This window comes from Gobius niger (assembly GCF_951799975.1).
Source record: "Gobius niger genome assembly, chromosome: 13".
Taxonomy (NCBI): domain Eukaryota; kingdom Metazoa; phylum Chordata; class Actinopteri; order Gobiiformes; family Gobiidae; genus Gobius; species Gobius niger.
The window spans coordinates 17,700,543-17,722,908 of NC_136864.1; the positions used below are offsets into that span (position 1 = coordinate 17,700,543).

A 22,366-nucleotide genomic window follows, 5' to 3' on the forward strand; every position below is an offset into this window, starting at 1 on the left:
CATACCATGTAGATGCCAATATAAAAAAAAACGCCTGCATGGTGAAGCTTTACGACAGCTAAGTGTTCTCACATAATCTGACATTGTGGCTTCCTCCGTGTGATGCTCACCAAAGTTGTAACATGCAGTTTGAAAGAGTAATACTGATGCTGCAGCCTTGTCTCATCATGTGCATTAATGCTTCAAAATAATATCAAAGACGGTTGCAACATATGATGAAACCAGTACTTTGAGCTGCGCTAACCTTTCCTGCTCAAATCATTTAACATCTTTTTTGCACGTACCTCTGAGAATAACAGTTTTGTTTGGTGTGGTACATCCCTGCATCAACCCGCCTCTTCACATTCATTTGGATCGGGCGCATCAGAGTAAATTGTGTCTGGCTTAAATCTCTGGAGAGACGTGCCCGGTGAATCTTGATGAAGTCGCGTCTTAAGATGCTAGTCTAATCAAAGCTGCAGCGCCCGAGGCTCCACCGGCAGCTCCTTTGGGGGATTAAAGATGATTTCCCGTTTGGTCTGGGACACTTTTGTAAGAGTCCAACCCAAAATGTACTATCCTTGTCTCACACACCTGGGGGCTGCTGTTTGATGCGGGGCCTCATCTATCACAGTAAGTATGAATGGCAGAGGAACGCGGTGTACTTAGTAATCTGTGCCAGTCTGCCCCTGACTGGAGAATGGGGACCTTGTATACGCAGGCTCCAGATGGGCCAAGACAACACAACACTGCAGCTCTCTAGAGGCAAACACGCTAAATGTGTGAGGCAGATTAGAGGATTGAGTTTGATGCATGCCAACGCTTTGACAACAAATATAACGTGAGAATAATGTTAATGTCAAACTTAAATTCCGGGCTTGCAACCATGTCCAGTTGTCCATTTTGGAAATCCGAACTGCATATCGTATTAAAATATTCCATGAAAGCAAAATTGTCAGTGCTAAAAGTGCAAGGACCTCATGAATAAAATGTTTTCTGTAATTACAACGAGTTTGGAATTGTCAAGTTATGAAACAAAAATATTTTTCACTGAAAGATTGGGAGTGAAAAATTGAGGACACCAACAACAGTAATGATGAAATTACTATTTTAATTAAAATGGCTATTTCAATTAAAAAACAAACGACTAAAACATGTTGAGATTTGTAGCCACACCTTTATTCCTATTTTCTTAGTGTTATACTTTATACAGAAGTATTAATTTTGACAACAATCTTTTGATAAAAATACACTGATTGTAAAAACAATTTTAAATGCACAACTTGTATGTGTAACATATCACACACACGCGACACAGATGGATCCAGGGAAACAGTGTTTAGCTGCACAGTTTGTTGGCCTCGTACTCCTGGTGGTTGGGCTGTTTGGAGCTGAATGTCTGCAGGGCAGTGAGGATGCGGCTCACATCAGCGCTGGACAGTTTGAGCCTGTGTCGTAGCAGACAGGAGAACAGGTCCACGTGGGGCGCGCCAGGAGGAGAGAGCCGGTTGACCCTGTAGCGCAGCTCCACCAACTGTCGCAGGGCAGAGTCCTGGGAGCCCTGAGTGTATGGGTAGTCAATCTGCAGGATCAGGTCCTGAATGGCCTCCGGGTCAAAGTGCACGCTGTATCCCAGCAGCTGCATGCTGCTGATCTTGATGTAGCCCACATTATTGGCCGGCTCAGTGGGCTCTGGAGGTTCATAGTACACCGTAGTACGATTCCCTCCCGCGGACTCCCGGATACGACTACGCAAGTAAAAGTGTACAGTCTCAAAAAAGCTCTTCCAGCGGTTTCCTAAAGTCAGGGTCCAGTTATAGCAGTCCAGTGGGCTATCCAGCTTGGTGCGCTCCCAGTCAGGGTACCCGCTTTGGCCTATGGGCATGGTCCAGCTCTCTGCATGGCTGCCTCCAAACGGGTTGACGAACAGAGAGAAGGCAGGTTCCAGAGTGCTGTTGGCGGTGAGGCAGAACTGCAGCGCGATGCCCAGCAGCATGTGAACACGGTTGGATTTGACGCGATTGCTCTTGAGTGTGAGCAGCATCCTCTTCCTCCAGGACGGGTCAAACCAGGTGTTGACACGCACATCGTTGCTCACAAACACGCCGTGCAGAGTGATGCGAGGGTCGCGTCGCTGCAGCAGAAAGCGTAGCTCCAAGTCCTGCAGGTCACGGTCACTCTCCAGCCCCAGGTAAGGGTCAGTGGGGTCAGGCACAGAAGGCCGGCAGGCCCCCTGAGTCAGACTGAAGCCTGGATTACAACTGGAGCAGCGTGTGCGGTTCTCTGTGGAGCAGGAGGCGCAGCGGGACCCCTCTCCCACAGAGCATGGCATGAGGCCCTGGCAGGAGGGGAGGGCGTGGGGGCACGAGCAGCTGCGACCCTCCTCACTGTAGACTCCTACATGGCTGTTCTCACTGCAGTACAGGATGGACAGACAGTAGCCTAGCCAGAAGTGCCGGGGCCTGCAGAGGTCAGGGGATATTTCAGTTAAGGTCAACAGTTATGTAAGTGTCATGTATGGATTAAGAGTTGGTCTGGAAAACTTTTGTTTTTGTCAGTTTTCCCCCTTTTGTTACTCTCTGATTTTTCAGTTTTGCCAGTCATGTTTGCTTTTCTAACCAAACAGCCTCAGCTGCAGCCATGGAAGCAAAATCCGATTTGAATCAAGTCTATTCTTTTGTGTGCTCAAAAAACCCCTCAAACGCATGCCTCTCTGCTCTGCTACATTATTTATAACAATGGAAAAACTGCTGCAACATTTTATTTTTGTTAAAAGACCAACTATAAGTTAATAGTTGGTCTTTTTTTTTGTGTTTACACAAAAATGCAATTTCCTTCTAAACAGATTTAAATGCAAGACCGATTGAATTTCCTTTTATAGAGAAAAGGAGTGTGATAAAAACTGTAATTGGATTGTACACTGAGAGGGCTTCGCATTTCACTATTGAGCTGATGGATTGTGTCATTTAGTTAATTTCCAGCCAGAAATAGCTATCAATATGGAGTGTTCATGAGAGAGGCATAAATCTGAGCGGAGATACGGCCAAAGTGATCTCTGATAGATATTAAAACAGATGGTAGAGCAGCTGAAAACGCAGGAAGACAGTTTGAGGGAGCGACTTGGACGACCCACTGTCCCACACTCACTACAGCCTTTGGACAGCTACAAATTACCATGTAACCTTTGTTCTCTTTTAAACTCCAATCCCCTGGCAGCATGTACACACTGACTCTTTTGAGCTTGAGGGAGGGACAAAACTGTGCATCTGCTCCACACATTTCTCAACCTAACGAGCCACCGGGCTTTCTTCAAGACTCTGGTACTGCTTCCATTAAATGTAATTTCCAGCTGTATAGTGTAGCAGATTAAGCTCATTTTATGGCCACTTTGTGATACAAGTGCCAAAATTGTCATACATATTGCTTAGGACATTCTATTTACCTTAAAAGGAACAGGCCACCGTTTTTCCATACTGAGATATACTGAGCTTGGTCACTTCTAACTTCACCCCCGTTTGACCCCATAGAGGAGAGAAGGAGAGGCTAAATGCTAACAACATCTAACAACGTAAAGATCAGACAGGTACACATCAACTCGTCTAAGCTCAGGTAAGAACATATCTTAGTCTGGAATAACAGTGTTTCTTTAAAGGGCCCCATTAGCCATCAATATAATAAAAAAATCAATATACGATTATCTAAGATGGGTTTCAATCATACCTGTTTACATGCTGTAAATAGGCAAGACACCTAATACTGATATGTCTCTTTCCTTTTTTAAATGTAATTGTTGTTGCATTTTGAAATATCCTGAGATGATAGGGTTAATTAAACAGCATTAGAGGGTCTCTTTTTACGTTTTGAAATAATAAACATTCTAACATAAAAAGGTAATCGAATGACCAATGAATATTCAACTTCGGCAAGTTTGATATAGTTACTGGTCTATCTGAAACTGTAGGTCAATTGTGTTGATATTTTTGCGTAATCTGCTCTGCTAGTAGAATTTTTCAAAATCCAGCGGCAAAAACATCCTTGAATTTGGAAGAATAGCAAAAAACATGAAATGTATATTTGAATTACTTTGAATGTTTTGGAATTGCTACATTTCTGCATACCGCGCTAGGACAGGCAGGATTGTCTGGAGGGAAACTACTCTTTCAGAATACATGTAGTAAGTCAGTCGGTTAGTCAGGTTACATCCTTCCTTAAATGCACAGTAATTTATACCCAGTCTGTGTGGTGTTAGTGAAAACCGTCTCTATGGACAATCAACCTTGTCTTTTTCAGTTAACAGGGAACCGTCCCTGCTCCTGTCAGCACTTCCTGCATAACTGCGCCTTCTAATAAGTACCGTCTCGCGCGGCTGCTTCTCACAACGCCCGGCGCATAAATCTCTTTCATAATTATACATTTCTAGCAGCGTATTGGGTTAACAGACTGGGGTTTGAATTATTCCCCCGGCGTTGTCTCACCTCGGCCTTGGTAGGACTATTTTGGGCTGTTGTCTGCACCTCTTGCTCAGTCTGAAGAGCTTGTTAGTGATGCGCTGGGCTTTGTTGAGGAGCTGGATGCTGTTGGCTTCCAGCTGACGGTAGCGCTGCAGCAGGTTGGCGTCCGCGCGCCACAAGTGCTCCACCACAGATGTGTTCACAGCGTAATGTTTTGGCAGTGTCTCCACGAAGCCGCGAAACTCCTCTGTAAAACAAGATGCAATAAGTAAAGTGTGTTGGTTTAAACAGAGTGCGGAAGTAACACACACACACCAAAACTTTGTTATTGCGTATCCTTAAGAAAGCAAAGCATGATTGTTTGAGGAATTCAGAGAAGGCCGACATTTCGGGCAATTGTTCTAGCGCTTGTTGATCAAGAAAAACTACTCTCTAATCAAATACAGCTTTTATTCCTTGGCACAATAACTTTCAATGATAAGTAAATAGAGTGCACTGGTGGCCTTGGTAGTGCGGAGTCACTGAACAACAAGAGTGTGACAGAAAAGTTTTCAGGCTTTTTTCAAAGGATGAGAGTCTAAATCACAGAGAAACATATCGAGCTTTGATCTCACACTTGTGAAATGCTGTAGGCAGAAGACAAGATCTCATATATTCCCTCACATGTTACACACCTGAACCACACAGCGCTGAAGGCCACATGGGGCCGAGCTGGAAGCACACAATATGGTCTCCTCAACAGTAACACATTGACTTTGATTTTGTAGCAGGTTACCTTTGTAAATTTGAAGCACAAATGCTTTGAAGATAGGTGTATTTTTCCTAGTTGGACTCAACTATTGCATGTTATTGTGTGACTTACTGAAAGTCCTGATATTATTATAATGCAATTTTTACATGGCATCTTCTACACCCGGTATTGGAGAGCAAATAATGTTTAAATGTTTAATTATTTAAAGCAAATGTGTGTGTTTTTAAAGTCGTGGGAGAGAGAGAGAAAAAAGTATATCTAAATGTTTTTTTGGTAATGGCTTGTCTTGACAGGTTACTTGTTCTACAGAATCTAAACCTCTCTGCATAATGTTTCTAAAGTGTAAAGGTGGGAAAACAAAACTGAAATTTCTCAACATCTACAACTCTTAACTATTAAAGTTTAAAATGACTTGCAATATATCTTTGTTGACACGCTATTATGCTCGTCCTTGTGTTGGCAAACATGTATGTTTTTTGGGGGGGACTCGAGTGAAAACAGATGGATGCTGTTTTTGGACACATTCCAGCTCGGAGACGTTTCACAAACATTATTTGATGTGACACCAAGATTGACAGGCGTCGGATTTAGAGCCTGGCAATGTTTCATAGCTGGGCGTGAATTTTCAAAAGGCTTAATGTTTGTGAAGAAACTTTGGAGATTAGAAGAGTGTGAGCCAAGTAAACTGTCCCGAAGAATTAATGGTGAGAGAGAGTATTTCTGCGGCAATCTCAGCCTGAACTTCTTATGTCCCTTAACTGTTTTAATCCTGGTTTTGGAGGCCTCCAGTGAATGCCACGGACTCACCAGATTGCTCAAACTCCTGATTGGTGCTGCTCCAGGCCTCTTGGACACGCAGCAGGCTGTTCTGCAGAGAGTCCAGGTCTGAGAGGGGGCAGTTACAGTGTGGGAAGTCCACGCTGCAGCGGCACCAGCAGTCTCCTCCGCGGCACACGAATTCCCCTTCGGACTTACAGCCGATGTAGTTGAGCGCAGCCTGGATGAAACGGCTCTGCAAGTAGAGTGGGAGGAGGACCTGCAACCCTGAGAGGGAAACATGTAATCATAAATGTATCTGAATAGAAATATAGGCTACAGTACCTGCTAATCACTGTTGAAAATATCTATATTAATGTAAAACAGGAACCAAAATAACCACAATTGTATTATAATTATTGATAGTATTATGATGGAAATCTGTATTGTTAGAAGGGATTATAGGGGGATCTGGAGTGTCCTTCACTGAACATCAAACCGTTTGTCTCAGATATAGTCCTATACTTTAGCAGCTCATCACTCTTATTAATTCGCTTTCTTGGTGTTCTTTTTTCTCCCATGAAAGATCAAAAGAGCTGCACCAGCGGCTTTAAAGGGCCACATGTGGCTCTTGAGATAGTGGTATCTTACCCCTGGTGTAGCAGCTGGTTGGAGTTAAAAAAATCCCCAGTTGTGTCTACAGGGGATATGTGAGCACTTGGCAGGAGGAATTTCAAAAGGTAAAGAAAGTACAATGAAAACCTACAAATGTAATATAATGTTTTGACTAATTAGGGGAATTAAGGCAAAAATATGAGTCTACAAATATGTAGGAATTTTACTTGACCCTTTACTAAATACCTGACATACTTGTGGGGTTCAGGGTGTTTCATGATGGCCTTTGAGACTGTTGGCACTGGACAGCTGCCACATCTGCCTCAGTTTGGCCCCAGGGCAGCTGTGGCAAAGGCAGCTCATTATAACCAAGAGTTAGGGCAGTTAGGGCAGTTAGGGCTAGGCCTGTCACAGCAACAAATTTGACATTTGATGTATTGAGGCAAGAAAGTCTCACGATAAACGATATTATTGACTCTAACTATACTAGATACTGTCAACATAAAACGGACAATAAACCTTTGCTCTAAAAGCGCATCATCATATCCTAAAATACTACCTAAGCTGCAATAAACATGAAATATAATGTAACTAAATTTGCTTCAGTTAAAAATCCAAGTTTTACAAAGAAAAAATAGGGGAAATGCTATTAAATGTACTGACGATAAATATCGAGCCAAAAAATATATTGTTTATCTGTTATTTATTGAATGATAAGTCGAAATAGTTATTATCGTGACAGCCCTAGTTTGTGCATGGAGACATGGCCTAAAATCTATATCACGATATATAAAAGAAATATCACGATAACGATGTATTTGACAATATATTTGACAATGGACAAATTCCTTCAAAATCCCAGCCTTACGCCTATTGGGAAGATTAAATCAGCTAATTTTTTTTTTTTATTTTTTTTTACAACATACTAATTTCCTCGAAAAAAAAGATCTACTCAAGCAGTTAACATCCTTCATTTGATTTTACTTTTTAAGCACCTGTCCCTGTGTTCTACAGTCAATGTTTATGCTGCTCTGATGGAGCTGAGCGTAACATAAATTATATTGTGTCCACAGCGACGTAAAAAATTATGATATAAAAAATGATATCGCGATAACGATATGCAATACGGTTTGGTCCACCCCTACCACCAGTGTGTCACTGTGGAGTGAAAATGCTTTTTATGCTTTTATAAAACAAAGGATGCAGGAAACATAGTCCCCTATTGTACATGTTTTACGGAAAGCTGAAGCAACTGGGGGAAACCCACAAACCTACATGAAAAACTCCCCACAGAACGGCCCCACAATCAAACTTGCAGCCTTCTTGCTGCGAGGAAAGAGCAATAATTCTTCAGCCACAATGCCCACTGGCATACAGCACGGAGCTCTTTAAACGCTCCCTCGTCGCTCTTGACTCCACTAACCAGCATTCTGTTGAGTTCAATGGCTCTTACCCTGGAGCTGGACCTTGTTTTCTGGGCTGTGGACCAGCACTGAGCTCACTGTGTCCAGATTGTCATAGTTACTGCATCCGAGCGGGCCCGTCCTGGTTTCAGTCACCTGGAAAACATTGATAATACATGAATACAGGAGCCTCATTCAAATGCAGGAGTGTGTTAGACCTGAAATATGCAAAGTCATTACAGCTGTGTTCTGTTGCTCACTTCAATACAAAGAACATCGAGTCTTTCAAGTGCAACCTGTGAATAACATCCCTTTTGTGTTAAAATGAAATAAATTTTAGGGTCAAGAGATTGTTCATCAGGAGCACTTTATGCCTCAAATGAATTTTAAATGCACTAAGTCACTGTGAAGTAGCATCATGAAGGTCTTCAATTACATAGCTCCCTATGCTCTCACAGAATAATTTGCTAAATCAACTCCTTTGCAAATGTAAAATAAAAAAGCAAACTTCAAACCATGTGCTCACTTTGCCTCTAAGTGTAATTAATGCTGGCGCTGAGGAAAGCACCACTCAGAGTATGTTAGCATAAAGTGTGTACGTATATATGGTGAACAGCTAACGAATCGCTAATGAGCCGCGATGCTCTGTAGGTGCCGCCGTTCACATCTTTCATCATATTACACGATACTGCTGTTCATCTCTACCTCTCATCTTCAATTTGCCTCAACATGCTACAAAAGTAAATGGGGAGAGGACCTTGACTGGAAATTAATGGCACGATATCTCTAATCAATCAGGCTGATTCATAACCGCTTCTCCAGTCGGGACGGGGTGGGGGCCGGGACACTCGTCTTCATCAGAGGCCACTCACTTTAGAGGCGCGGTTTGCCCCTCAGCCTGATTAATGCGTACAGCCTAATAGCCACTTCACATAAGAAAATGATTGGTGTTTTAAAGCACGCTGATGCAAAGTAGTGCATCTATACTTGAATGTGTCTTAAAAACTTTATTTGGCAACATGTCACAGCCAATATGCTTAGCTTTAAAGTACTTTATCTGCTTAGCTGTACCCCGTAGCAGCAGCAGGTAAATTGTAATGTATTGAGGCAAATTTCTAAACAGGCATTTGTTCTTAATCCAGCCTGGTTAAGTAAATTACCTAAATTAATTCCCAGAGCGAGAATTAAGTGATTTATTCCTTATTGTTATCTTCAGGGTGAGCTGCAAAGAAGTCTCAAAGTAACTCTGCAGAGAGGCTTAAATCAACATTACATTATGTGAAGCAGTGCAGTGAAGGTGAAGAGGACAGACAGGATGCTAAAAGAATAGTCTCACACTGTCCAGAGCTCGTGGTCAGTGATACATCAAAGGTGTTTAGATTATCGGTAGATTTTCTATTAACACTTCTCTTTTATGCATTCCCCATTGGCTTTATTAAACAGGACAGAGCAGTGTGAAAGGGGGTGAAGAGAGGGAGAGACATTCAGCAAATTACTAAAGCCAGGACTTGAATCCTCAATGCTGAGGTGTATAGCCTTTCGGCTGTTAACACTATGCAATAAATCAGGGAACATTGGAATGCTTTGCTATGATCCATACGCCTTGCCTCCAAAAGAGATTGGTAAACAATGGTTGCTGCCCTATACTATTTTGTACCTTTTTTTTTAAAGTAGTACATTTTTCCAAATGCGAGTGCTGTAGCTGTCAACAGCCGCTTTATGGGACAATACCTAAAACATTTAAATCTCCTGAATAATTGAGGGAGATGAATTGCCAGATGGATTTGATTAAGAATCTACTACTGGCAGATAAGGGAGGTCAGATGCTGCTCTTGATTCTGCATTCGTATTATAATTTAAACATTATCCTCTTACGTTGGGGAAGGTGAAAGGGAATCTTATTTGTATAGCGCGTTTCACATGACAGTCACTCAAAGCACTTCACACAAAAGAAGAGTATTTTCATTATGCCTGAAAACCAGACTCACTGCTGTACCAGCGACTGAGTCTGGTGACCGTGGCATCAACGATATGTCCAGAGCGGAACATACTCAAGCAAACAGGAAGCGGACAAGAAGAACCTGAATGCACGAGCTAGACTGATACAAAATAAAAATACAAAGGGGTATCATTCTGGTCTCACCAGGCTAATTTTCATTAACTTTTAAGCTGTACATATGTAGCCACAGTTTCCCCTGGGGCTGACTGACAGAAGTGCGTCTGCACACAATTGCGCTAAAGGACCCTCCGACAACCCCTGATCCCTCACTCACACCGGCTTCCTGGTATTCCTCAGTGGTTCCCCCATCCAAGACGGTATAGCCTTATGGTCTTTTGGTCTCTCATATTCATCACGGGTACAACGTGATGATGTATGAGGCCCATTACCTTAGCAATAAAAAGTCGAAATATTCTTGAATGGCAAAAAGTCCTCAAAATGACGTCCATACTGTAAAAAGTTATGTGACTGAAGATGACATACCCGTATAGCACTGGACGCTATCTGTAGGTGGTGTAGCTTCCTCAGCGTGCTTTCTCTGTCTGTGAAATACGACGCGGCCAATTGGTGGAGTGTCTCTAGCGTCACGGCGCCCGTCCCGTTGAACTTCTTGTTGGACGTCTCGCTGTCTGCAGATGGCGACTCATGGTTCAGTTTCCTCTTATCCACGAATATGGTGAGAGACTCCTCTCCTGGTGCCAGAGAGAAAAACGGCCTTCATTAGTTCTGACTGAGCAGCGCTAATCATCTTTCATTAACATCTTTATAGATGGTGGAAGTGCAGCTGTGATTACAGCTGATAGAGTGGAGAGGAAGGACAGGACCTGGAAAGACTGCGCTTCTACTGTAAAGACAAAACAAACGCTGCTGGTGTTTAGGCGTAGATGTTGTTTCGTCCTTGAGAAAAATGTGGTACCTAATTGTTATTTTATTTTATTTATAATATACCACTGTGATAAGAGTAACGATTTTTCATTTTCATTTTTTTCAACCAGGTGCACCTCACTGTCCATGTGCACTAACGTTTGAGAGAAAACTGAAATGTGCTCATCAAGTCTGTTCTCCCTCCCAACCTGGACCCATACCAGTGTGCTTATCTGTCCAATTTCTCAACTGATGATGCCATCTCGACTGCGCTTCATACAGCCCTCACTCCCCTTGAAACAAAGGACTCCTACGTTAGAATGCTGTTTTAAGACTTTAGCTCAGCATCAACACTATAATCCCACAGCAGCTAATACACAAACCTGGAGATCAACACCTCACTGTGTAACTGGCTGCTGGACTTTCTGACGGGGAGACCACAGGCTGTACGTGTTGGCGGTAAGTCCTCCAGAACCATCACACTCAATACGGGGAGTCCCCAAGGCAGTGTGCTGAGCCCCCTCTCCAGCATGCACCACTAACAATCAACAGTACTGCAGTGGAGAGAGTGACCAGCACTATGTTCCTGGGTGTGCACATCACAGAGAACCACGCAAACGACATCACTGGTCATGAAAAGTAATCAGCGTCTCTACCTTCTCCAACCAATAGCCAGAGTCCCAGCCTCTGTTATGTGCAACTTCTACAGATGGACTATGGAGAGCATCCGGACCAGCCTCATCACTGTGTGGTCTGGCACCAGCTCCTGACACAGGAGCCTCCAGCGCAGAGTGAGAGCAGCGGAGAAGATCTGCAGAGCGAGCCCCTCTCCCCTCCATTAAGGACATGTACTCCACCTGTCTCACCTTCTCCACCTTGCCTAGCTCTGCAAATTAGTCTGGTAACGGAGCAATTGGAGCAGTCTGAACGGGCGAGCCTATTTTTTGTTTTTTTTGCACACAGATTGTCAGTGAAATAAACCAATCAGCAATTAGCGGACGTGACGACAGCTGTAGTCCAACTCACAAAAAATATGAGCTGAATCCATCCATGATTAGTTTTGGTTAATAAGTTCTGCACGTGTCACTGTTGATTGAACTACAACATACTGTAGTGGCACAGTGAGTGACGTAACCTTGTCAATTGACTGTGACTGTCATGATTGGTTCGGCCTTAGCCGCCAATCATTTGTTTACCATGTATGTCCAGACCCACCTCCTTTCGCGCAGAAAAGAGGTGGATATGGTTTACCAGGCTATCAGGAAGGAGCCCAGTGCAATCCATGGGCCAGGTCAAGTTGTTTTATCCACCAGGCACCCCCCAACCCCCCGCCCCACACCATGGGTTTGACAGAACTTCAATTTTGATTCAATTGCATTAATTGACAATAAAAATCTTTTGATCTTTTGAGCTAAACTGTACAAGAACCTAGGGCTGAGCGAAATAAAAATAAAAATTGAATCCGTGGTCTGATCCCTGTGACGATCTGCTGTTATGAGGAGATCGTCATATAGTGAATTCTGTGGCTTTTCAGTGTATTTTTCTCTCCTATTGGTTTGCCTCTCTCATGCTCTGAGGGAGGGAGGTATTTAACCAAAAGTGCTCGGATCTTCAGATACCGCTTAAATCATGATCTCTCACAAGAAAATTGTGATATGATTTTTTGGCATACCTCGCTAGCTCTAAGGAGTGGTACTTAATAATACTGTGCAGGTGCAGAGACTTGTGGTAAACTCAGATGGAAGGAAGCTGATTTGTATAGCATAATAGCAGCTTTTTGATATATTCCATAGCTACACACTACTCTGTCTCTGACCCGCTTTATGACAAAGTGAAAAGGGCAATTGACAATTCAACATGTTTACATTTTGTGCAGATTTACATGTAAACAGTGAATCAGAACTGAATAAAAAAAACAAAAAGGAATAAATAACAGAACCAAATTAGGAAATAACAACTGTCGGTGCTGAGTTTGAGCGTATATTGTCTTCATGTTATGTAATTTGCAATGGCTAAAATCCCATAATTATTGTCATCTAAATAAACTAAGGCGATTTAAAGTATTAACTTTTGAGCCAGTGGTGGCAATTTCATGAGTCTAAAACGTATTCATGGGAATAAGGAAGAAGCAAAGTTCCCGGGTTGGACTTGCTCTTGGACCTTAGTGAGGCATGGCGGCACAACACCAATTATGGAAATTCTTCCGCTTCGAATGTCACATACTGTGCCCGAGTGCAATAAGGAAGTCAAATATCAAACATCACCGGAAAGTCAAGTGAACCATGTTTTACTGACTAATCAAAGTGATTCTTTCCTGTCATATCCACCAATAGGGACCTGCTTTTTTATTTCGTTTCTCAATATTACACGTACAATAATTCTACAAAGCCAGTCTAAATTTGAAACGGTGTACAAGTTAATAATACTTAACATAATCTCGACTTGAGAGTGCCACCACTCGTCTGTGTCAGCCTATCTCAGAGACATGACAGCTGCTGAAAGTCACTTTGTGAGGAGCAGAGAGAGCACTTCCAAATTGCTTTGTGAACTTGTGTTTCTGTGTCGGAGCATCTGAATTTATCTTCTCCACGGATTTGGATGGATTTCTGCTGGAGGGATTTTTTGAACACTGGTACAAAATAGTGAGACTGGAATAAAGCTCTTTGTCTCCACTTCTGAAACAGTGACAGCCAAACCGTATGTTTACTGTGGGTTTTTGGCCAATTACCGTATTCATGGGAATGAAATAAAAGCCAAAGCAGACATCAGAATGATACTGAGTGCAACATAATAATAGGGATTTCCAGTTGAATTTCCTTTTCCATCTGGGTTAAAGCATATTGATAATGATTTATAAGAAAAATAAGCGACCAGCCTGTGGTGTATAAATAACAGCACATTGCACAACAAACACGATCCTCCCTTTGGCGGCTGATGCTATGAACTAAATTCCCTCACTGTTCTCCAATTTACTTCCCTAAAAGTGATTTGGTGTCGGGTGTAACGCAAACCACTGATCCAAGAAATGTATTATGTGCTTTGTTGATAAGAAAACAACAGATGTACAGACTGGCGTGCCTTACGGTGTGATAGCATTTCTCTGCGTTAACGTTCCAAAACCATATCTGTTGAGCTGTTGTTCCAGGACCAGCCAAGAGACACTCACCATATTATGATGTCGCATGTCGGACACAGATACATGGCTTCATGACCTAAAGTTTGCAAAAAATAATATTCCGAATGACTTCAGGATAGCCACAATAATACAGTGATGCGGTTGATGCGGTTTAGTAGCGGATAGTGCAGACATGTACACGGATCATTGCACCCAGGGGCGCAGATAGGTTTTTGAAACTGGGGGGGAACAAAGCTGCTCAGGCATGACAACCTATCAAACTTAATTGCCCATCATTGCAAGACAATAATGCGTATTGGTACGGTTTCTAATCACTCACCAAGCATGCCACATGACGTATGAAAAAGCAGTCCTGACGTAGGCTACACTGTCTGATAACCAAGTAAACCAACAGCTCGCGTTTCGCATTTTGACACACGCACAGCCCAGTCAACACAAACACATGAGCGCAATACCGTTTCTCGCCGCATATCAAAGTGAATGGTCAAGGGAGGCGCTGTTTCGCACATTGCAAAATGCTTGCAAGATATTTTTCTTCATAAAAGTGAGGGGGACGGATCCAGGTGAATGAAAATCTGGGTACGTCATGTCCCCCCCGTCCCCCCCGCTATCTGCGCCCATGATTGCACCAACAACTTGCTGAATGTATCTTAAACCCCCTTCACCCTCAACTGTCCTACCCTATGAAGCATATGGTCCAGAACTCCTTAAAAAAACACATTGTTCCTTTGTAAAGAACATAAAACATGTCTTTCAACATCAGTTTCAGATTGTTAGAGCTATTTGCAAACAAAAACCCTCCTCTCGGAAGTGAGCGAGTGCTCAGTGTAAGCGTACCTCCCAGCGTGGCAGACACCAGGACGTGAGTGCCATACTTCTTAATGAGGCTCTCTGTGATGCTCTGCAGGCTCGGCCGGCGTCCCAGCTGCCTGACCGCCTGCATGAATTCGGGGTCGAGGGGTGGAGCCAGGCCCCCGCTGCCCGATGAGCTGTCCCGCTTCTCCACGGCTAAACTGTTGACCTTCCATCGACCAAACTCCCTGCGGTACAACAAAAACAACACAAGAAACAGTGAGGTTTAATGCTGTTGTTGGGACGTGGTCGATAGTCCCTGTTTAAAGTGAAGGGTGTGATGGAGATTAGAAAAAGGTGACCCCATGTGAGACGCCACCAATAACACGGCGTCGCTCTGGCAGGAGTGGAAAAGGTGTTAAAAGCATGTTATCAAGTCGGAGCGATTAGAGTTGCTTTTGAAATCACCGTGCACACTGTAAACATGTTCAGCATACTCAATATCTATGCGGAAAACTGAAATCTTCTAGAAATACTTAGTTTACAATTTTTATAATGCCTTTCTTTCTCCATCCGCACTGAAAAGAGCTTTACATCAGGTAATCATTCATCCTTTTCACTTTTCCAAGCAGCCACATATTCATACACTCACATTCGTCACCGACACTGGAGAAGAGTCTTACCCAAGAACTCAAGAACGGTCAATTCACAATCAGTGGTCCAGCAGCTTTGTCATCTGAGCCACTGCCACTTCAGTTACTACTGCTAAAAGATGCATAGTGATTCAGAAATAATGATGCACTTTCTTTACCCTCAAACCCAGCACTTACCACTGCACATTATTCGCAGTAACAATGTAACCTGATACGTCCACACAGTTCAGCTCACTTGACATTCTGCAGCTTTTTGATTGAAGCAAGACTTGTTTCCTCTTTCTGCTTTAAGTTGATAATTAAAAAGACCCTTAATATAAACTTTATCAGCGGCTGATCAAGATCTGTAAACAAAACATTATTCCTTCATATTCTCTGGCTTTCAAATCCATGTTCATGCCCTTGCCAAGATAAAAACAGTGTGCAACAGGAAAAAACAACAACATATCAATCAATGCGCACAATTTGCCCCATTTTCCCTCCTTGTTTGGTCTACAATAGCAAAGCCAAAAGCATATTGAATAAAGCAAACAAAACAAAATTTGTTCTTTACAGTTTAAAAAAAAAGAGACTCATTCTGACCCTCATTAAGCAACGGCAGAGCGGTTCGACTCGTCTGAACTGAGGCTTGTCTTTTGACCTGTTTTGTTTTCCGTTTGTTGTGGTTTATTTAGTGATGCTACTGTGGGCGCCAGACAGTGTCCACAGTTATTTTTTTTTTGCCATGCTGTTTTCAACATAAATTGGGCAATTTTTAGCTTATTTCTTGATCATAATCATTATTTTCGAATGTCAAAATCTCAAATCCAAAGCCCTGAGAGCTGCTTTTTCAGTCGGAGAGGGAGAAAAGGTCGGTTTCTTATCATCTCAGGAGCACATGAAAAACATTTAAAATTCCAGCTGTGGGTTTAGGGCGGTTTTTCAGATATTTTTGGACAGGTTCGGCTGCTGCAACCTGGCAACCTTGGCGCCAAAGGAGAAATTAAGGTGGTATGGCTAACTCTTCCTCAACAGCACCATCCATCATTATCAATGACATTTGTTTGTACCTTAACCAACACAGCCTTTAGATATCCACCTTTTATAAAAACTTATCAGCCATGTTAGGGGGTAGTTGAACATTGAAGATAGATTAACATTATAAACTAGCCTATATAAAAAGCAGAAAAGCTGGTTGTGTAACAGATCAATATCAGTAGAGTTAAGTGAAATAGACAAGAGTTATTTAAAAATGTTATATCCATGTTCATGCTCCATATTCCAAGCATTGGTACATCTCTCATTGTTTATTATGAAATGGCAAAAGCATGTGCTCCCCCTCTTTTACCTTAGCTCATTGTGTAAGATGACAGTATAATCCCAACAACTTTGCATCAAACCAAACTCAGACAGCACTTATGAATGCAACTCAACTCATCAGCTTTCCCATTTGTTACTTCACAGCAGTAGGCAAACTTCAAAAAGATTCAGTGTTGATATTCAGAAGCCAGCAGGCAGCTCCCCCACAGCTCCATAGCAGCATCGCGCAGCCTGATGCTTACACCTCTATGACTGCGCGCGGTACCTACCCCGCCTCCAGGGATCCAATCAAATCCCTACCACAAGACAAGAGATGGACAGAGAAATAATTGAGCGAGGGGGGACATTTGTGCCATGTGTGTCGTTACATTCAATCAACTTAACATGGGGACAGGGATCGCCCACGGCAAACTCCAACCGTGTAGAGAAACGGTGCAGCTAAATACACTGTAACTTACTGTAAAAGATTAACAGAGCGGGCGACGTGGAGGCGGAGGGGGACGCAGGGCTCTGGCAAAAAGGATAGATGTGTTTTTTGAGGATATTAGAGAAGAAACAAAAAGAAAAGAAGATTGCTAAAAAATACCATTTGAAGAGAACTAGCTTAAATCAAATCATGGTTTAATGAACGTATTACTGAAGAGTAGTAACAGTGGGTTTTTGGCAAGGGACAGTGGATGGAGGAGCCGGCCAGTTGTATCGTTGGCATGGTGACTAAACCTGAATAAGTATTTTACGAAATGGCAGTGAGGCTTTTTAGAGTGACATTCATTTTTCCATTTTTCACTCATGACATGCTTTCCAATTATGTCGAAGCAATATGATACTGGCAGATCTGTTCACTGTAGGCAAGATCGTCACAACAGTCTATATTCCTGTTGATACATGTGTCCAGATCTGCGCTTTTTCCCATTCCTTTATTTCCTGCACTCTTTTCTCATATCGCTATTCAGTCCCTGGTCCCCTTTCCTTTCACTTTGACAAAGTCTCACTTCCTTTTCTTCCTCCATTTGGCTTAAAAGGCGACACCAGGTGTAACGGCCAAATTATACTGTGTGATTTGAACTGTGCTCTTCTGTGTGTGGAGAAATGTTCTGCAAAGTCACGCTCAAGTGTAAAACTGTGCACAGGATTTTGTGCTGTTAAAAGCCTTTTGGACACTAATAATTATAATAATGTCTTGCTTTTGTGGATTGGGTGGCTGTGCCAAAAGTAATTGCACTTTGCGGGATTGTGCATCATATTTCGCTCTTCCCACCCATCAACAGAATGTGTCTTTTTTTTGGCTGTTGGTAAACTTAATGCCCTGCCAACGTAGACCTCACCATTTTTCGACGCTTCGTACAAACACAACATGTCGCCGTATCTTTAGCTTCAGATTGGTGACTTCTGAAACTAACAATAATTGCCATATGATATGAAGTTACAATTTTAGTGGTGCAATTGTCGAATAATTACTTGGGGGGATTAAAACAAAAAAACTGTCTCCATAAGGATTCAATCAGCAAACTTGCAAACCCTGTATGTTCTGAAATGTACAGTATGTGATTCTTGTGTCAGTTTTCCGTCTAATGCTCTTGCAGGTGGTCAAAATGTGTAATTGCCATTACTATAGCTGGCAAAAGTTGTTTTTATGTGCAGCCCTTTTCTGGCCCTGAAGTATAATAAAGGCTACAGTAGACAGCCCATTCGAGCACTTTGTGGCCATTTGAAATAAAGTGAAGTGCAGTGGCTTTTGACAGAGAACTATTTAACAATTAATTACAAAAATTCACTTGGCTGAAGTCAATGCATTGGGTTTTTTAGTAGCAGTAATGTATGACATGTCCACCAGGCCTGGCTGCTTTTGTGGATCCTATTTATGAAGGAGATTTTAGTATTGACAAATGCAGGTGTCACCGCGAGATAAACACCACAGAGTAAGAGATTCCTGAGGGGAGATAATGGACAAGATGATTCATAAAGCCACAAATCTCAACAATAAAGCATTCTTTCTCTTGTGTGTGCCCTTGGCGCTGTCCGGCAGCACTGCACACACTGTCCAGGTATGATGCATTGAACAATCCCAGCCCAGATATAGTCATCATAAGACTGATAAAAAAACAACGGAAATTCATCAAAACCCTCTGCAGCCACCGAGATGATAATGCAAATGAGGAATTTTGGCTCAGATGTATAGACAGACATGGCACCCTGCTTGAAGCCTGCTTTAAGATGTGACGGATATCCCCCATCAAAGGAGTCCTGTGGAGGTCATTTGGTACATTAGCAAAAAAAAAAGTAATTATCCAAAAGCTAATGACTTTGATCAGTGATTACTTCCCAATCACACAATTCGTAAAGATGAGTGAGGCTGTTTTGCATACTTAAATATCACATCTTGAGTTTGGCTCATCATCTCTCTGCCTAATTCACTGCAGCTGCTGTACCTGTTTATCTAGACATATCTGAGTTTGGACAAGCTTTTCTTTCAGACACTAAAACATCTGCTGGCACTGATGGGTCCACTCCGACCCAAAATCCTCAGCATGGAAATCACAGATGAAAATGTGCTAGTCTGAGAAGTAGCTCTCAAGCATCAGCAGCCCCTGGAAAGACACTCAAAGCAAATCTCAAGTCTTTAGACATAACCCCGGGTCACTACTGTTGAACCTTAACTTGACACAATAATGTTACATTCCTTTCAAAGGCTATATCACAATACTCTATTCTGTTGGGTCCTGTGTGCTATAGGTGAATACATATTAATACTTTCTTTCTGGCAAAAACAAGTTTTGCCTGAAACAAGGCTCTATTTAAATTTGAATGGTTTGTTCTTTTTACATAATAATTGTAAGTGCTTTATTTGTCATTGTCCAAGTGTACAAGGAAATTGTGTTCAGGTGATAGTCCTGAGCCGCTGCGCTGCCATTGTGGGCCAGCCTGACCAACATGTTTTTGGAGGTAGGGGAAACCGGAGCAAACCTGGCTGGCTGCCTTCAGTCTCCTCTGAAACGGTGCAGTGCCTCCCGGGTTTGTCCCTGTTTTAGAGCGTGGTGCCCTGCACTGGTCAGCTCCACCACCTCCTCTTCCTCCTGCGCAGCTCCCTCCCCTCTACAACAGTCTTTCACCATTGAGCATAGTCATAGTATCAGTGCTATTTGCTCTCAAGGTCGGACATTCTTTTTCTCAGTCCTTCTCTCTTTCTGTGACCCAACCCTTGACCACAGTTACTTGGCGAACACACAGTGCAAAATGGAAAGTGACCATGCTATAACCTGCTGCGTGCACTCACCTGTAGATCTTGTACCTGGTGCTGTAGCCTTGCTGGTACCTCTCTTTCGCTTCTGTAAACTCCAGGGATTGATGGAATGGTCCTTTATCGGACAGCAGCCAGCCAAGGGACCCGAAAGAGTCCGCGGAGTCGCTCTGTCCGGAGGCAGAGGCTGCGGCTCCGGACGTCCAGCAGAAGTAGAGCCACAGAGCCTTCCATAGCAGAGACAGCCGTCTATGACTGATCCTCTGACCGCTCATGCTTCACCCAGAGACACCTCATTCTCCCCGGACTGAGGATGACACAGCAGGAAAGACCAGCTTTACGCCTGGACTTGACCAACAATGTGGGAAAATCTTAACCATCTAATTTTGCATATTATGAAATTGAACAAAAACTTGGGCTAAAAAGCGTAAATCTGCGGTTAGCCCCTGCACTTTCACAACTTGATTCTTAGTTCATATTTTCCCAACACATTCCCATCCATCGTGCTGGTTACGCGCTTCCATCTGCTACAGGAGCCAAGCTGAGTTCACCGGAAGGACGCACAGTCAGAAACACTTAAATATCCCCAGAGGTTGGATGGGAAAGAGCTCCATTTCCAGTGAGAATCCTTTGAGAGGCAGGCTCTCCGTGCTCCCGCTGAAGAACAGCCCTGTGTGAGCGCGGCGGGATGAATGAAGGCGCGCTCAGACTCCGGAGCTTTTGACGCCCTCCCTCCCTCCCTCCTTCCCCTGTATCCTCAGCCTTCTGCTCTCGCTCTGGTGCTGTGCAAGACAGCGTGCCAAATGAGCGTTCCGGAGCCTGCGATAATTTCTGGCAGGGCAGGTAAAAATATTGCGAAATTAAAGCAAACAGGCTACACACAGAGAAAACGCATCTTAATGAATCAGGATAGCAATTTATTCGGATCCACAACAGTATCTAAAGGTCATGTGACTAGATGAGAGCTTAGCTTTAGTGTCAACATTTTATCATTTTAATACAGAAGACAATTGAGCAACCTAGTCTACGACACAGCCTGTCACATTGGCATGTTGTTCAGACATTGTTGGCAAAGTTATCTGCAAAGTTAGCAGGGCAACCTAACTCCTATAGCCTTTACTTCGGCCCTGATCTAGCTCAGCTTCTACTTATTTTTACAGTCTATGGTCCAGAGTCGCCTGCGCCATGAATCTAATAGAGCCACGTGGCACCTGCGTGATGGTGAGTGTTTTCAAGAAGGTCCAGATGGTTCAGATGTACAGTACTTGCCTTTAATAAACAAGTAGCCTACGTCATGTTGCAGAGTTGAAGTGATCCGAACTGTAGGGATTGGTGCGCAACAGCTGGTCGATCACATCAAGAGGGAACTCATGAAGCTGGAGGTAAACTCTGATTCCTACTGGGTGTAGTACAGGGGTTGTGGTAGCGCAATTACCCATTGACTAATTTTGTTATTTGCTATTTTAATTTTATTTTGTGTAAATTTGTCATCATTATTCATTCACTCCATACTTGGTGGTGGTGGTAAGCCACTATTCTAGCCACTAGTTGTCTGTGTTGGCTCTCAGGAGTTGTCCATCTTCAATGAAGGTTCTTGTGTCATCTCCATACTCTGTAGTTGAAGTGTCGAATGTTTCTCCTCTCATCCGAAAGGCTTCTTCAGTGACACTAAAGGCAGTCCAGATAAAGACCATAGGGAGGACTTGAGCTTGGCTAAGTTCCTCTCCTTTAACAGGTGAGCTGTTAATAGAGGGGAGGGACTGAGCCAAACTCAACTGCTCCCTATGGTCTTTATCTGGACTGGGGCTGAACTGAACTTCAGTGCACTGACGAAGCTTTCGGATAAGAGGAAAAACGTTGACTCAAGAACCTTCAATGAAGAAGAGCTACACAGTTAAAACTTCAGTCAGACATGTAATCATCAGAAACTTAATGAAAACAAGAAATATCGAGTTAAATTGATCTAATTGGAACACTTGTAAATAAATAAAAAAAACACCTAATACCCAGGATTTTCCACAAAAAGGCACTGTACAACTTTGCCAATGTGAAACTGTCCCACTTTAGCAATACCACATTGGTAAAGTGAACAGCGTTAAAATCTCTTGTAAAAATAAAATTACAAAGAATAAACATGCGGTTTTGAGATGTTTTGTTTGCAGATGCAATCCCTTATACAAGTTATCAACAAAAATCTACATGCGTGTTAGTTTTAAAAAGTTAAAACCTTCAGATCTTAAATCCACAAATGCTATGTCATTGAACACACCTCAGTAGATTATGGTTTGCCACGCCAAATGAAATAATATCTGCAGAAACTTATCCGGCACATTGTATTTTTAGTAATAAAATAATCATTATTAAAGTTAAGTGTCCCACTTTACCCAGTGTCCCACTTTACCCATATTCTCCCTATATGTATCACAGTTT

At 42.8% G+C, this 22,366-nt stretch overlaps 1 protein-coding gene across 1 annotated transcript; it reads right to left on the reverse strand.

Annotated features, from left to right (window-relative positions):
• Positions 1 to 1,115: 1,115 nt before the first annotated feature.
• On the reverse strand, positions 1,116 to 20,667 carry LOC306972148 (BMP/retinoic acid-inducible neural-specific protein 3-like). Its single transcript, XM_079568643.1, has 7 exons — positions 19,973 to 20,667; positions 14,792 to 14,994; positions 10,438 to 10,646; positions 8,006 to 8,111; positions 5,989 to 6,225; positions 4,455 to 4,677; positions 1,116 to 2,441 (listed from the first exon to the last, which is right to left on the reverse strand). Exons 1-7 carry the CDS (start codon positions 20,209 to 20,211, stop codon positions 1,319 to 1,321), a joined length of 2,340 nt encoding a protein of 779 aa, XP_079424769.1. The 5' UTR covers positions 20,212 to 20,667; the 3' UTR covers positions 1,116 to 1,318.
• Between the last annotated feature and the right edge of the window lie 1,699 nt (positions 20,668 to 22,366).